General features: G+C 43.9%; 1 protein-coding gene across 2 annotated transcripts in view; it reads left to right on the top strand.

Annotated features, from left to right (window-relative positions):
- The window catches only part of SEL1L3 (SEL1L family member 3), a 117,259-nt gene that overhangs the window by 45,971 nt on the left and 53,254 nt on the right, over positions 1 to 18,034 (top strand). For both annotated transcript variants that reach the window (XM_055111256.2, XM_034958392.4), the window contains exons 9-11: positions 470 to 610; positions 14,267 to 14,478; positions 16,553 to 16,732. In XM_055111256.2, the coding sequence (XP_054967231.1) occupies positions 470 to 610; positions 14,267 to 14,478; positions 16,553 to 16,732 (533 nt within the window). The remainder of the gene's footprint in view (positions 1 to 469; positions 611 to 14,266; positions 14,479 to 16,552; positions 16,733 to 18,034) is intronic.

The following is an 18,034-nucleotide window of genomic DNA, read 5'->3' as shown; positions in this document are numbered from 1 at the left end:
GGAAAGAAACTGACTTTGGTAACTTATGTACTCTCAGGAGACATACCCTGAGATAGAAGGCCAGGCATGCACACCCATCTGTTTGGTGGCATTAGGAAGATTTTCCTATCATCTTCAACTGCCTTGCCTCCCTGAGGGTCTTTGTGCTTTGCTCCTCAACTCACATGCCAAAAAATGGCCTAGATATTGGCCTCCTGGGGACCGGTCAGAGGCCAGCTGCTCATTCTGTAGAATTATTCAACAGCCATCAGCAACTTTGGCACATTTCTCATGGACTTGGCTCTGAATTTGTGACCTGGAGGCAAAAGCATCATAGCCAATTTCAAATCCCAAAAGGACCAAAACCAACATCCAGTAATGGCAAGTCTGGCCTCTTCTTTCTAGTTCCTGTTAGGAAGAAGGGCTTTAGGGAGGTGAGTCTTATCTTCTGCTACAGGGTGTGATATCTTCTGCTCCCTCTTCTGTGTAGGCCACCTCCACAACTCCTACCTGGACCTCCAGCGCAGGTATGGGAGACCCTCGATGTGCAGAGCCTTCCCCTGGGAGAAGGAGCTGAAAGACAAACACCCCAGCTTGTTCCAGGCATTGCTGGAGATGGATCTGCTGACCGGTAATTGAGTCTTTGCCTCGGCTTTAGGCGCTGGTTAGAAAGGCCCCTTGTTTTTCTCTGTTTCACTCACCCTCTTTGATGATTTATGCCTTAAAGTTATTTTTAACCCTAGTGTTTTAGTTTAATTTCAGATTTAAATTCTGCCCTTGTATGTCCACAACTCTCGATATATCTGTGCACACTTCCAACACTAAATGCAAAAACTTAAATTTAGGAATCGCTCAAGCAATTCTTTATCGAAAGCCAAGGCGGCAAATGGACAGGCCGCAGCCAGAGCCAGCCCCCAGATGCTGTTGATTTGGAAAATACCTTGTTGTATATGTTTAAAAAAAATCAGTTATGTGTATCTAAAAAGCTTGTATGAAAATGCAAATTTCTAGCTTTTTTAAAAGAAAAGAAGAAAAAAACAAAGATCTGGCAAGAGTGGGCCTTTCCCCTGTGTGGCAGCAATTGTGGAGGTGAGGCTCAGACCAGGTATACTTTGTCCACCCACAGCCCCTCCTGTCTGTTTCATCATCTCCTGCTTACTTCATTCATGGATCTGACCCGTCTGAGCCCACAGACACTTGAACTTAGGACCTCTGATTTGAAGTACACTTTAAGCATCATCTCAGGAATCTGCATAAACTTCCCAGATGCCACCAGCTTCTCTGTAGGCCCAGTGCAATTTGGGTTTGCTTAGTAATTCAGTGCATATTCTAGGGACATGAGGGATCTTAAAACCATGCCTGTTAGGAAGAGGAAAGGCAGCTGGAGATGTTCGGTCTGGTGAAGAGGATCCTAGCAGGGAGTTGCCAACTGTCTTAGTGGTGGGAGGCAACTCCACATAGTCCTGGGCATAGAACCAGATCTTGAGTTAAGGCGATGCAGAAACTGACTTCTGCCTCATGTAAGATTGGTGTCTTACACTGTACCCACCGCCTAAGAATGGCAGTGTCTAACAGCATAGATTTCCTTTGCAAATAGTGACCATCCTGCAAAGAATTCAAGTCATATGGGATATTTTATCATTCATTCTTCTGATGCTTACTCAGTGACTACTCAGTTGCTTGGCTAGACTTCAGAGATATGTGAAGTAACACAATGCTTCTGTCCTTGAGGAATGGACTTGAAAGCAAAGAAAAATAGTAATGCATTTTATTAAAGATATAGAAGCTAATGGTGGAGACACAAAGAAAGGAGTGGTCAGTTCTACCTGGAGGGCTGAGGTGTTCTGGGAAGGCTTCCTGGAAGAGGAGACACTGGGACTGATTCTTGAAAGGCCAGCAGGTGTTTGCCAGATAAGAGAGTTGGGGGTGGGAATTGCAGGCAGAGCAGACCCTGAGAGGTGGTAACAGCACAGCATGTCGCATGATGGTGCCGTGACAATGGGGAGGCAGGAGAAGCCCTGCAAAGTGATTGTTCCAACGAGAGCTCAGACACCATCCTGAAGTTTGGGCTTTACCTTTCAGGTGACAGGGACCTGTTGAAGGGTTTCAAGCAAGAAGAAGAGACATAGTGAGATCTGGGATTTTGAGGTCACTCTGGTGGCAGTGAATGGCAGGGAGGTGAATTAGAAGCGGGTGGAGCTGGAAGAAGGGAATATATTGCCATTGTCCCTTGAGGAGTGGATGCAGGCCTGAGTGGGACATGGTGACAGGAACAGAGCTGAAGGATGTAGAGATGGGCTCTGAGGGACTCCATGGCTGCTTGGATGTGGGCACAAAGGACAAGTAGGCAGGAGGCTGCGTCATGTTGTGTAATGAGTGGCGTAGCCTCTGGAGCCAGCTGTCCTGGGTCCAATTTTAACACTCACTAGCTGTGTGATTTGGGCAAGTTACTTAATTTCTCTGAGCCTTAGTTTCCTCATCTGCAAAATGGGGATGATAATAGTATCTGTCTTCTAGTATTGGGTTCAATAAATTGATCTATATATGTATATGTATATGTATATATAGGTATATATGTGTATGTATACGTGTGTGCATATGTGTGTATGTATATATAATATACATATAATATACGTATATTATATAATATAATATACGTATATTATATAATATAATATACGTATATTATATTATATAATATACGTATATTATATTATATAATATACGTATATTATATTATATATGTATATTATATAATATACATATATAATATATGTATATTATATTATATAATATACATATATAATATATGTATATTATATTATATAATATACATATATAATATATGTATATTATATAATATACATATATAATATATGTATATTATATTATATAATGTATCATATAATATATAATATATAAATATATAATATATATTATAAGTACATAGGTATATACTTATACTTATATAAGTATATAATATATATTATTATATAAGTATTTCACATATATACAATATACTTAGAACAGTATCAGCACATGGTAAGCCCTACATAAGCAGGGTTTCTCAATCTCACAATATTGACATTTTGGACTGTAGAATTTTTTTTTGTTGGGGGCTGTCCTGTGTGTTATGGGATGTTTAGCTGCATTTCTGGACTCCACAACTAGATACCAAAAGCACCGCCCCCCAATATCCCTCCTCTCCAAAAATATTTCCTGGTATTGCCAAATGCTCCCAAGTCCCCAGGGAGGCCAAATCACCCCCAGCTGAGAACCACTGCTATGTCAATGTTATTGCTCTTATTACTGGGCAGAGATAATTCCAGGTTTCCGTTGGATGGTTGTCTGGAGGTGACGAAGCCCCATGCCCCAAGACCCGCAAACAGGAGAGGGAGACGCATGTTGGACAGTTTAGGCTAAATGGACTAAGACCACATCCACACCAAAATTGTCTTTACGAGAGCTCTGATCCTACTTAAAAATAGTTGTGCTGATTGGGAACAGGAGTGCATCCTTCCCACAAAACATTCTTTTTTAAGTAAATACTGTCTATGAGAATGTTTTCATGTTATTGTTGCAGCTCAAAATTCTGTTTATAAGAATTTAGAATGATTTGTTTTCCATGGAGGCCTGGCAATGAAATCTAATTAAAAACCCCAATCATAAGTCCCCTTACCTTAAGACTCCCTGCGTATGGGCGCTGCAGAACCGCTAGATTCCCGCACAGTGAGCCTGTTCTGCTGACCTCCGTTAGACTTCTGGGGCCCCCATCAGTGGGGAGAGAGGGGGACCCAAAGCTGGATTTGCCACTTTAGGACCCACCGTTCATGACTAACCTGCCATTGGGGTCTTCTGGTGCCAAATTAGAACAGCACCAAGGAGCTTCCCCCGAGGGACCATACCTGCCAGCCTCCCCTGCCACCACAGCCTCTGCTTCCAGAGGCACATGGCCAGCTGCCTTCCTCTTCTCCCTGCCTTTCCCTGGCCTAGGAGATGGCAGGGAGGGAGAACTGAAGTTTAGGTGAATTTCTAGAACCAAGCCCCGGGCCCCATTTGCCTTCAGCGCCTCTTTTTCTAGGTCACATTGGAAGGACTGGGGAGCCTTCTGCAGAGGTGGGGCATACACTCCTTAAGGTCATCTCTCTACCTGGCACAGTGCCCTTGCTTGGGGCTATCATAATATCTTCCAGCAAACCTGGGAGAAAGACTGGTGTCTTATGTTGCACCCAGCTTCCTAACAAGGCTGAGAAAAAAAAAAACCTTGATTTTGTAAATTGAGGGTAAAAAAAAATGAGTTTATATTTCCAACACGTCTTTACTCTGATCTCCTATAAAAAGAACCGTAGTAAGACGAGTGTGACGCTATCGCCGTTCCCAGTTCCTCAAATACCCTTCGTTCCAAGTTCTTCCTGCCCACAGCGTCTGGCCCTAGCTGGCTCCGGCGGGCTTCAGATGACTCTAGTTAATAGGAACTGTGTTTGCATTCTATTTTCTGCTGCTGCCCTGACCTGTCCTGTCCTGTTGATTAATAGACTTTATTAGAACATCCTCATTGTATTACATTTTTCATATCTGAGATAAGCTATAAGAATGGATTCAAGCATGAGATGTTTGATGCTTGGAATTCTTACTGTAGGCACTGAATAGGCGTGGTAACAAAGATAAGGAATTTAACTGAGTGGGTGTGTTCTGAAGTTACTCACAACCTTTCATTCATTCATTTACTGAACAAGCATTGACTGAGTGCCCCCTACGAGCCAGGATAGAATCAAAATGGGGCTGTGTTTTGAATGAGAGTCATTTAGGCTAATGTAAAAGAAAACATCAGCTTCCATAGTTTCCCCAAAGGGCATTAATTTGTGGATTTTTTTTTCTGGAATTTTTAACAAATAAGATGACATCATGGTGCAAGAGAAAATGGGCTGTAATTTCTGGTTCTGTCTGAGAGTCATCTTCTTCCCTGCCAGCAGCTTTTCTTCATAGACACAGCCAGCACTCCACTTTCAGGCCGCTACATATGCACGTTTCAGACCTGAAAGCGTTTCTTCCCCCCACACTGTGTGATTTTAGATGGATCATCTGCTCACTATCTCAGCCAACAACACACTTCAAAGCAGAGATGAGAACATTGCAGGGGGTAGAGAGTGAGGAGGCTTTGGCTTCATTAACAGCCAGTGGGAAGTGGAAAAGAGTGTCCTCCACATTCCCGTCCAGTGAGGTCAGCACCTTTGAGTTGTTCCCAGAATAACCGTATTATTCTATTACAAAAGAGACTTGCCAAATATTTACACTTTTCCTCTTTAAGGGCTGTGATTTATCTTTTTAAAATTCTTATTCTTGCTAATATACACATAACAAAATTTGCCATCTGAACCAGTTTTAGGTGTACACAGTTCAGCAGCGCTAAGGATATTCACATTGTGCCACAGAGCTCCACGACTTTTTTCTTGCAAAACTGAAAATCCATACTCAGTAAACGTCTCCCCATTGCCCCCATCCCAAACCCTGGGAGCCGTCATCCTGCTTTTTATTTCGATGAGTTTGACTGCTTTAGATACCTCATATAAGTGGTATTTTACACAGTATTTGTCTTTTGGTGACTGGCTTATTTCACTTAGCATAATGTCCTCAAGGTTCACCTCTGTTGCAGTGTGTGTTAGAATTTCCTTTCATTTTAAGGCTGAATGGTATTTCATGACATGTTTATACCACACTTTATTTATCCATTCATCCATCGATGGACACTTGAGTTGCTTCCACCCCTTGACTATTGTGAATAACTTTGCTTAGAATATGGGCCTAAAAATATCTCTTTAGAACCATGCTTTCATTTTTTGTTAGATATATACTGTATCCAGAAGCAGAATTTCTGGGTCATATAGTAATTCTACATTTAATTTTTTGAGAAACCTCCATGCTGTCTTCCACAGCAGCTGCACCCTTTATATTCCCTCCAACGGTGCACAAGGGTTCCAATTTCTCCACATCCTCAGAAACACTTGTTATTTCCTGTTTTGTTTGTTTGTATGTTTTTTTGAGACAGAATCTGGCTCTGTCGCCCAGGCTGGAGTGCAGTGGCGGATCTCGGCTCACTACAATTTCTGCCTCCTGGGTTCAAGCGATTCTCCTGCCTCAGCCTCCTGAGTAGCTGGGATTACAGGCGCACGCCACCACACCCAGCTAATTTTTGTATTTTTAGTAGAGATGGGGTTTTGCCATGTTGGCCAGGCTGGTCTTGAACTCCTGACCTTAAGTGATCCACCTGCCTCAGCCTCCCAAAGTGCTGGGATTATAGGCATGAGCCACTGCACCTAGCCTTTTTTTTCTTTTTCTTTTTTTTTTTCTGAGACAGAGTTTCGCTCTTGTTGCCCAAGCTAGAGTGCAGTGGCATGATCTTGGCTTACTGCAACCTCTGCCTCCCGGGTTCAAGCTATTCTCTTGCCTCAGCATCCTGAGTAACTAGGATTACAGATGCCTGCAGCCACATCTGGCTAATTTTTAGTAGAGACGGGGTTTCGCCATGTTGGCCAGGCTGGTCTCAAACTCCTGACCTCAGTTGATCTCCCTGCCTCGGCCTCCCAAAGTGCTAGGATTTCAGGTGTGAGCCCCTGTGCCCAACCCTGTCTTTGAGGACATCCAAGCTCTACTGTGAAATCAGGAAAGTCGACAGTCATTATGCAGGATGGTAGTTCTGGTAAAGGGGATGCCTACACTGTGGCAAGGGGGGCATCAGAGAAGAGCCATCTGCCTGGGGAGACAGGAGAGATGACGTGAGGAGAGGTATCTGAGTGGGAACATAACAGCTGTTTGCCAGGCAGGCAAACTGAGGAGTGTGGGTGGATGAGGTATGTTCTTTGGTGAGTATGGGGCACAAACACGCCATGTGTGGTCATATGGAAGAAGGATCACTTCACTAACATATGGCATAGGCAGCTAACATATGCCTAGCACTGTTGCAGGCACTGTCAAGAATTCAAAGTATAAGTTGGATCCTTCCACTTCTTACACCACCCTTAACAAGCTTGCCACGGAGTGAGCGACGGAGACACGTGTAGGATCGAATAGTGTAACTCAAGGCAGAGTAAGATGAGCTCTATTCAGGCGAACCTATCCTCCGGGTCCATATGGTATCTTTCTATTCACTAAGTTCTGTCGTAGACATTATGTCACTTTATAAAAGCATTGCATTTTAAATTCCGGTTAAACCAGACTTTCTGCAATATATAAATTACTGCACAAAAATAAATTATACCTCACAGCCATGAGGATGGCTACTAACAACAACAACAACAAAAAAAAAAAAACAGGAAAAGAAAACTCCTCAAAGATAGGAACGGTATTTAGGGTTTTGCTTTTTTTGTTTTTTTTTAAGAACCTTGCCTCAATAAATATTTGTTTAGTAACTGAATGGCGGCAGCCCAAATGAATAAGTGATCTCACTGTTAGTACTCAAAACATCTTTGTTGGGTAAATGAATCACTGAAGGAATGAGGAATTTGACTTCCAGGAGACCCAAGTTCAAGGTCTGCGCTAGCCAAGCCGCAGCTCCAATCCAGACTGCTAAGAGTTCTATGGACTTACTCTGCTTCTTTCCACATTTCCCTCATTTCTCCCACTCTCCCTCAGCCTGTTTCCTCTGAGGAGCGGCTGCTCTTTCTCGGTAGACACTTCTGTAAAACATCTTTCTGTTTCTCAGGTCTACCAGGACGCTGTTTGCCAGCTTTCCGCTGTCAACAGCAGTAGACCAGAATCCTGCTCAGGTCTGTGCACACTCATTTACAAAAGAATCCCAGAAATGTAGCCGTCATAGTTCTTGCTTTCATATGATCTGTAATCTAGTTGCTGAGATATACAGGTTCCAAGATGTAAAGCAGCCACGAGGTACCTGTAAACCCAATTCAGGACCCATGTACTGGGTGCATCCCACATGGTGCCAGGCCCTGGGGCGACCACAGTGAGAATCGTGGACCAGCCCACACACAACTCTGTGCCAAGTGCCAGGGTGTACAGAGGAGGGAGGCTCATTGAGAGTTGACAGCTGATGCGCTAACCTGGTATAAGACACAGCTGTTCCCACTGGTGTTTTCTTCTCTGATGTATAACAGGACCCGTTCCTCGCCTCCCAGAGCGGGCACGCCTTTGAATTAAACATGGCGGGGCTACTCGGGGCGCCCAACTGCAGCGCATATAGATGTGGCCGAGTCTCCTTGCTGCCTCGGGCATTCCAGGGCCTCTGCTCTGCATCCTGATTTTCTTGCTTGGCACAGGGATTCTCCTGTGCTGCTGTGGCCCGTAGTTCACCACCGTCTAGACTCTGGGGTGGCATCCAACATGAGACCCCACGTTCAGGACTCCGGAAGAGGGGACTCTGATTGGTCAAATTCTATGTTGTTTCCTGGGGAACCTCCAATTCTCTAGGAAAATGGCTCCTGCCAGAGCATAGAAATTGCCCTATTAGCATTTGGGCTTTTTCTAATGCTAGTAAGGTGGTGTTTTAGTATGCATGTTTTTTCATTATTTAAGAGTTGTGCTGGCCATTTCCTTCTTTTACTTTCTTGTCACACCTTACCTGTCAAAACTGAGCCATTTGAATTCAAAAACCCTTTGAATGGGGCTCTGGCATCCAGAGAAGAGAGGCGATGAGGACTGGGCTGGTGAGAGGCTGCAGGGATGGCAGTGGCAGTCCGGGCTCTTGGTTGTGGCAGGGAGCAGTGAGGAAGGACACAAAGGCACTGAACAGGTGACATGAAGGCAGAGAGGGGAGGGGGGAGCTGGGCAGCATGGCCCCAGGGACATCTGCCCTAAGGCCAGGCCTATTTATTCCTTTCCTGCCTTTCATCTGCACTAGGCACCTCTGACCAAGGGAGTTGGTGCCTGTGGCTAAAGGAAGTCCAAGGTCTGCCAACAAATGGTTCTCTGGGATGGGGCCAGGTCCAAGGTTGGGCTCGGCTCCCTGGGCTGACACCATCTGCGCCCCTTTCAGGACCACTGCTGCCTCTTGCCCCCAGGCTCCGGAGTGCTGAGTGTGGGGGCAGAGGTGTCCCCACACAATACGCCAAGGAGTGACTGGCTGCACTAGCGAAGCTCTACCTTGCTTTTGACTTTATTTTTGCCAACAATTGCGATGTTTATTTGGAGACCTTAAAACGCAGAGAGTGGAGATGTTAGAAATACAACTATGTTACATAATAACATCGGGATACTGTTTCCTTTTAAGAGCTGTGTTCCCTGTTAGTTGAAGAACCATCATCTTTATTATCTTTTTTTTAAAAGCATACATATAGTTTTTTTAAAAAAATACACAGAGACACCAAGAAAACAAACAATGGGCTATGCTTTTCTTGCTCAGAGAATAACAGCTCCGAAAGGAGAGAGAGAGAAATGGAGGAAGGAGGGAAGGAAAGGAAGAAGGCAGGGAGAAAAATGACATGTGTAAAATCAGAAAGTTTATACGGAGTCAGGAGCGCAGGCTCATACCTGTAATTCCAGTCTTTTGGGAGGCCAATGCGGGAGGATCACTTGAGGCCAGGAGTTCAAGACCAGCCTAAGCAACATAGCGAAGCCCTGTCTCTATTAAAAAATAAAATAAAATAAAATAGGCTGGGCGCCGTGGCTCAAGCCTGTAATCCCAGCACTTTCGTAGGCAGAGGTGGGTGGATTGCTTGAGGCCAGGAGTTCGAGACCAGACTGGCAAACATGGCAAAATCCTGTCTCTACCAAAAAAAAAAAAAAAAAAAAAAAAATTAGCCAGCACGGTGTGCATCCCTGTAATCCCAGCTACTCGGGAACTGAGGCAGGAGAATTGCTTGAACCTGGGAGGCGGAGGTTGCAATGAGCCAAGATCATACCACTGCACTCCAGTCTGGGTGACAGAGCAAGATTCTGTCTCAATAAAATAAAATAAAATAAAAAAGAAGGAAGAAAAGAAAATTTACACAGTACATACAAAGGTAAAAATAGGCTTTTTTTTTTTTTGAGACAGAGTCTCACTCTGTCGCCCAGGCTGGAGTGCAGTGGCGCGATCTCGGCTCACTGCAAGCTCCGCCTCCCGGGTTCACGCCATTCTCCTGCCTCACTCTCTCAAGTAGATGGGACTACAGGCACTCGCCACCACACCCTGCTAATTTTTTTTTGTATTTTTAGTAGAGATAGGGGTTTCACCGTGTTAGCCAGGATAGTCTCGATTTCCTGACCTCGTGATCTGCCCGCCTCGGCCTCCCAAAGTGCTGGGATTACAGGCGTGCGCCACTGCACATGGCCCAAATAGGCTTTTTTTGAAAAAGAAAAAGAAAGCAGGCTGTGAGCCCAATGAGGATCTCCAGGTCAGAGTGCAGATGAGGAATGCCCTGTGTTTTTATAAACCAGTCAACTTGGTGTAGATCATTCCTTTTAATAGTTAAGTGACATTTTCTCCTTTCCTTTTTTTCCCCTTTCAAACTTCTACTTTGGATGCATTACAACCTTCAGAAGCTTGAAACTAAAAATGACTTTCCTATTGATGTCTACATTCCTGTCACAAGGAATGAGGTGTCTTTCTGCTCCTGAATTCTCAAACAGACGCTGGTCCCAGCTCCGGGGCCTTTAGCAAGTGGCTACCTTCTCACATTCTGCTTTTTGCCTCTTCTAAAGATGAGCACACAAACGGTGACCTTATGATATTACTGTGAAAAAGGGGAAAAAAGCAAAATAAATGATTCTGGGCTACATGGAAAATAGTAAGGGGTAATTAGTGGTGGTAGTGGCTTTTGTTTCTTAGCTTTGGGCGCTGAAAGAAAGAAAATGGGAAAATGGCTGCTTCTTCTATTTTGTTTGTTTGTTTCTTCATTAAACCATTAATCTCCATAAACAAGGCATGTTTTTAGTTACAGATTGACTAGAAAAAAATGCATATGCTAAGCCAGATGGGTGAAATTAACAGTTTCATTAAACTGACTTTAAAATCACCAGTTTCACAATATCACCCAAGACATTATGCCTTTGCTTTTGAGCAACAGTTGGAATTCAAAGTTTACCAAATGTGCAAAATGAGCAGTTTTACCTTAGGATTATTATTTTTATTTATATTTACTACTGAAGAAAATTATTTGATTCTTTTTCAGAGAAAATACTGTTTGGTTATATTTTGGGGGGAGTTTTGAATTTCACATACAAAAGAAATAACACAGCCCTTTCAAACTGCCTGTGTTTCAATCTGCAAAGTTTTTTTTGTGCTAAAGATTTGAGCTTTGTGAAGGATTCCCTTTTTGTTCCTTATTCTCCAGCAATCTCAGCTACCTGGGCGCTCCTGCTAATGATTTCTGGGGTTCTGTGCCAGGGGTCGGCAGGACAAGTGTTTCATTTGAAGCTTCATTTGGTTTGGAGTCTCTTCCTCCTCTGAGCCTACAAAGCTCGGGTCCACGGGTACTCTGGCAAAACTCATCATCTTAGTTAGGCATTTGGCAGAATAGGTGAGGCAGGGATGAATCGTTAACAAATGTTAACGTTGCTTTGCTGGGAATGTGCAGAGGGGCATCCAAGATGAGCACACATTTAAAAGTAAACACATGAATAAGTGGCAGTAGAATTTATTTTGCAACTCTGAGTGCTACAGTGTCTACTGAATTCAGTGTATTCCACGTTCTTATTACAACTAAAGACTGGGTAGAACGGACTTCTCTTAACTATGCAAAGGGAAAATCCAAGACAAGATTCCGCAGGCTGCTGGTGAAAAGGGGTGTTATCATGCAGATGTCATCCTAACAGATTAGCAGAGGGAAGTGGAAATGTTCGAGGATGTTCAATGCCACGTTGTTGGTTATAGCAAAACCACTGGAAACAACACAGGAGTCTAAAAATAGAGGCCTGGTGGGGAAAATGGTACAGCTACGGAATGCAATACTATTGAAGCATTAGAAAGAATGAGCTTCTGACAGCCCCAGAGAGTTATTCATAATGTGTAGTTAATTTAAAAAAGAAAGTTGAGAGTCAGACTCTACAATGGCATATACGCCATTTTGGTAAAGAAAATGTGTATGTAGATATGTAAATAGATTTGGATATGAATTATTGTATATACCAAGCAAAAGTGTCAAAGCCTACATACCACGCTTTTAATAGTTTTTAATCTTCATTATTAAAGAAAGATTGAGGGAGATGGGATTTCTGTTTTTATTTTATACAAATCTGCATTGTTTGAATTTTTTTTTTTTTTTTTTTTTTTACGACAAGCTGTTATTTCTCTGGGGAGTTTAAAAAAAATACAGAAAAAGGAACAAACTCCATTCGTTCAGTAAAGTGAATGTTTTCAGCACCTACTGTGCCAGGTACTTGGGATCAAAAAAGCAAAAGCAGAGCCAGGAGGTAGGCAGGGAGGAGTTCCAGAAGCTAGTAGCTGGAGGATGCCTTAGAGCTGGTGGAGGTGGTGGCTGCATCCTTCCCCACAGCTCAGGGTCTGCAAGCACAGGCACAGTGTCCCCATCTCAGGGACACCCAACCCACCCATGTGCCCCCAGGCACCAGTACCCGCTCATTGACAACGTGTCAGCATTCACAATTTCATCTGTGGGTCCTTCTGATCTCAACTTCCATTTTTAGCATGGACCTCTGCAAGGAAATTGCCCTTAAATAAACCCATCCCTAACCTTCCCACATTGGATACTCTTCTGTGTTCAATCCTGATGAAGGGCTGATAAGAGTGAGTCTCTCTCGTTGCCTCCTGAGCTTTAAAAAAAACAACATTTTGCCGGGCGCGGTGGCTCAAGCCTGTAATCCCAGCACTTTGGGAGGCCTAGGCGGGTGGATCACGAGGTCAGGAAATCCAGACCATCCTGGCTAACACGGTGAAACCCCGTCTCTACTAAAATACAAAAAATTAGCCGGGCGTGCTGGCGGGCGCCTGTAGTCCCAGCTACTCGGGAGGCTGAGGAAGGGGAATGGCGTGAACCCGGAAGGCGGAGCTTGCAGTGAACCGAGATCGCGCCACTGCACTCCAGCCTGGGCGACAGAGCAAGACTCCATCTCAAAAAAAAAAAACAACAACAACAAACCACAACATTTTAATTTTTGACGGAATGAAGAAAAAAGAAAAATGTTGGACATAGTTCTTAGGCAGGTGAAATTTTAGTCAAGTTGACATTTAACTTAACATTTACATCAACGTTATTTACATGTACATTTACATTTAACTCACATCCTAAGTTAAATGTAAGTCTTAAGTTAAAAGTTAAGTCTTAAGTTAAATGTAAATAGTATCTTTGCAGTCCTATATGGCCTTTTGTAACACAGCATCTAGCATAGTGCCTTGCACATAATGGAAAGTAAACATTCGTTGGCTGAATTAACAAGAGATGTGAATAACGAAGATAGACTTTAGAAGACTCTAACAGTACATCTAGGGCCATAAAACTTGCTTGTTTGGGCTTAAATGATGATCAGCTTAAAGATTCATGGGAGAATTATGCAAAAGGAAGCATCATATAGCTTAAAGCAGTTGTGTAAACAAGTCTCTATCCGCGTGGTAAGGTACTTATTAAGGCAACTGATTGACTTTTCATTGAGGGTACGTGCATCAGGGTGACTGTGAACTCTGACTTTAGTGACCTTCGAAGCAGGGCTCACTGCTTGGCTCTGCCTCTTGCCAGCCTTTGTAACTTTAGACAAGTTATTCTTCTCCAGGCCTCAGTCTCTTCGTGTGAAAAATGGGGATGCTGAAAATAGTACCGACCTTATAAAAGTGTACCAATTAAATGACATAATTTACATAAGACATTTAACCCAGTACTTGGCATGTTGTAAGCTCTCAATAAAAGTTGACTCGTTCTTTTTATTTGGAGACCCATGAGAAAAACTGGGGACAAAAGATGTCTAGAAAGCATCTAAAAATAAGGTTCTTTTGCTCAACTTTCTAGAGCAGTACCTAAGAACTGTTTGTGAGATAAAACGCATTCTTCTTTAGGGAGTCTTAGGGGGGAAAAGGTCTCTCTGGAAGTTTCAGTGGTCCTGATTTAGTGATGAGTTACACTGAGTAAATTACTCTCTTGAGGCGATTTCTAAGCTACATATAGCACATCATTTCCCCAGGATACTAGGCTGTCATATAGTGCCAAAGAAAAAGCTATTTACAGAATGACACCATGGCATCCCCAAAGGGTTTCATTTACCTCCCTAGAAGGTGGCATATTTTGAGGCACTGCAGGACCGACCATATCAATAACTCAGGTGATTTAATTGGCTTTTCCTCTTTTTCTAAAGCCACGTCGATCCCATGGTAATTAATTGTGTGTGCTCTGAATTGTGTTATTTACAGTGCCAAGGAACCAAAATGAATCTGTATCAGAAATCGGTGGGAAGATATTTGAGAAGGCTGTAAAGAGACTCTCTAGCGTTGATGGTCTTCACCAAATTAGCTCTATCGTCCCCTTTCTGATGGATTCCAGCTGCTGTGGGTACCATAAAGCATCCTACTACCTCGCAGTCTTTTATGAGACTGGATTAAATGTTCCTCGGGATCAGCTGCAGGTAGAGTATTTCATTGCTCCATTAACATCAGTCACCTGTGTTATATTTGCAAAGCAATGCTCTCGTGCCCCTGGTAGAACTGGACATGTTGCAGCTCCTTGGAGTCCTTTAAAAATCTTTACACTCAAGATAAATGTCCTGGGGCTGTGTTAAATACAGGATCCTTTGCTTTCAGTGAGTGAAAAAGGGCACTTCATTCATTTCTAGACAAGGCCTTGGGGGGATGATTGGTGTACCAGCTAAGGAACAGTGTCAGTGCTTGCCAGAACCCCAGTTCTTCAAGAACAGGTGCTCCTTACCAAATTCTTGTCATTACTCTGCCTGTGAGACCATTATCCCACATCACTTTTTAGCTAAGTGAAGTCACTTGGACCTTGAAGCAAAGTATTGCTGCATCCAGCAGTCTGTCATCAAAATAAACGCCATACCAGACAGCTTCATTTCTGGTTTTGAATCCAAATTTATTATGCAACTAGTCTAACATTTAGAATTACATTTTCCTAGTGCATTAGTCAGGGTTCTCCAGTGAAACAGAACCAATGGGATTAGATATATATAGGAAGAGGTTTCTTACAAAGAATTGGCTCATGCAATTATGGAGGCTGAGAAGTCCCACAGTCTGCCGTCTGCAAGCTGAGGGCCAGGAAAGCCAATAGTGTAATTCCAGTCTAAGCCTGAAGGCCTGAGAATCAGGAGAGATGATGCCATAAATTCCAGTCCAAGGGCAGGAATAAAACCAAAAAAACAAAAAAAAAACATACAAAAAACCCTGATGTCTTCCTGCCTCAAGCAGGCAGGCAGGCAGAAAGCAAAAAGGGACCAGTTTCTCTTTCCTCTGCCTTTTTGTCCTATTGAGGCCCTCAAGAGATTGGATGATGCCCATTCACAGTGGAGAAGGCCGTCTGTGTAGCTTACCTCACCAGTTCAAATATTCATCTCATCTGGAAACACTCTCACAGACACATCCAGAAATGATGTTTCATCTGGGTACCCGATGGCACAGTAGAGTTGACACACCAAATGAACCATCGCAATAAGCACTGCTAAATGTTCCCTGATTGCTTTTCGTTTTCAGATTTGCATAGGTGATTGTGTATGCGTGGTTTGGGGAGGCTCAGACTGTTGAGATGTGCCCAAATGGTTCCACGTTCCCTTCCAGTTATTTGCTTATGATGCCTCTGGCTTACAGATGCTCCTGAATGACGGCATGTTTTCCTGAGTCCCGGAAGCAGCCCCCACCAGGGTGGAATAATGAAAACAGCCTAGTCCCATCTCTGCCACGAAGTGGCTGGTTGACCATGGACAATCGACTTCCCCTTTCTGGGCCTCTCTTTTCCCAACTGTGAGATGAGGTGGTCAGACCAGTCAATCTCCAAAGACCCTTCCAGCACAAACATTCTGAGAGCGTGAGGATGGGACATGGGCCCGCCATCCAGACCCTGTGTCCATCGATGATGTCGCTGAAACAGAACAGGGGACTTAGGATGGTTGGCTGGTGCCCAAGAAGGTGCTGCAATAGAAGTCATGAAAGATCCCCGTTTGTACCAGGAAGAGGCAAAAGTCAGGGCGTTTTAAGCTATTTGACATTAGGAAGGGCAGCTAGCTGGAAATTTGTAAACCAATAGAAAGCTGGATTGGCTTTTTTCCCATTTCATTTTATTATTTTTTTTAAAAGGCAAGTTAAATCCCAGCACTTTGAGAGACCGAGGTGGGTAGATCATGAGGTCAGGAGATCGAGACCATCCTGGCTAACACGGTGAAATCCCATCTCTACTAAAAATATAAAAAATTAGCTGGGCATTGTGGTGCACGCCTGTAGTCCCAGCTACTCGGGAGGCTGAGGCAGGAGAATCACTTGAACCTGGGAGGCGGAGCTTGCAGTGAGCCAAGACTGTGCCACTGCACTCCAGCCTGGGCGACAGGGCAAGGCTCCGTCTCAAAAAAAAGGCAAGTTAACATATTTCTGGAATGGCTAGGATTGTATATAGGAATTGGGCCTGACGACCTTTCAGTGTTAGGATTTTATGACCCTATCTACAATCTCATGAACTCTTTGTCAATTTCTTCCTAACAGGGCATGTTGTATAGTTTGGTTGGAGGCCAGGGGAGTGAGAGGCTGTCTTCAATGAATCTTGGGTATAAACACTACCAGGGTATTGACAACTACCCCCTGGACTGGGAATTGTCGTATGCCTACTACAGCAACATTGCCACCAAGACACCCCTTGACCAGCACACACTGCAAGGAGATCAGGTATGAGAGAGAAAAAAGGTTGGGAATGGTTATGGCCCTGTTTACCTGCTTTCATGAAGTGTCTGCCCCTGTGGCTGCTTTTGTAGTTGGCCTTCAGAGGTTGAACATAATCGAATGGAGAGAGGAGCTTTCTTGCACTCTCCAATTCCTATTACCTGGCTGTGTTCTCAGGCTGAATGCGGGGGCAGCCCTACATTTATGCATGAAAAGCTTTTCATTTGTGAGAGGACTGGTATGTGAAGAGTCAACTTGGCCTTGGGCAGATTTTGATTTTGCAAAAAAGTGTGTACCTACCAGAAACATAGGCATCTTGTCTTTGTGCCAATACCCTATGAGATGGTGAGGTCTGGAGATGTTAGGTGGGATTGGGTCAAATTCAGTGGAGGCAGGAAGCTGTAAGGGCTCCTTTCAATGTGTGATGAGCAAGCAATGTCTACAATGGACACAGGCAAGCTTCCTACCCAGCTATGTTCCCCCTGCTGGGTGCTTAAGAAATGTCTGTCCCCATGCCATGAGCCTTGCTACACCAGTGCTCCCAGGTGACTGACAACAGGGTGTGATGATTGAAGACTCCACCCTATCCCAGATGAAGGACTAGATGAGGGACACTAACTCCAGCCCCCAATTTTGCAGGCTCCCAAATATTATTGATTCATTGGACAAAAAATCAGTGACTCACATCTCCCAAAAGACCATAATGTATTACATTACACCAACTGATGGTTTGCTTCCAGACTTCTTTCAGAGGACAGGGAGTAATAGGGTCCAACTAAAAGGTGATAGTGTAAGAATAAAAGAAAGCTGCCTCTTGATACAGATCTGCATCGAATGGTGGTAGACAATAAAGTGGTTGCTTCTTATAAGTTTTTGGTTTTTTTTTGAGACAGAGTCTCACTCTATCCACCAGGCTGGAAGGCAGTGGTGCAATCTTGGCTCACTGCAACCTCCATCTCCTGGGTTCAAGCGATTCTCATGTCTCAGCCTCCCGAGTTGCTGGGATTACAGGCGTGTGCCACCATGCCCAGCTAATTTTTTTATTTTCAATAGAGACAGGGTTTCGCCATGTTGGCCAGGCTGGTCTTGAACTCCTGACCTCAGGTGATCTGCATGCCTCACCCTCCCAAAGTGCTGGGATTATAGGCGTGAGCCACTGTGCCTGGCAAGTGCCATAAACTTGATTTGCCCCTGCTTAGTGAGCAGCTCTGAGAGACAGGCTTAGCTAGGTTAGGATTGTTGAATTTTAGGCTGCGTGGCTGACTGGGAACCAGACCCCTGGTCCCCAGCTCTGCCCCTGGATTGGGC

Source organism: Pan paniscus, chromosome 3 (assembly GCF_029289425.2).
Source record: "Pan paniscus chromosome 3, NHGRI_mPanPan1-v2.0_pri, whole genome shotgun sequence".
NCBI classification, from domain to species: Eukaryota; Metazoa; Chordata; class Mammalia; order Primates; family Hominidae; genus Pan; species Pan paniscus.
Note: the sequence above shows the minus strand (reverse complement) of the source record. Positions and strands in the feature narration are given on the sequence as shown.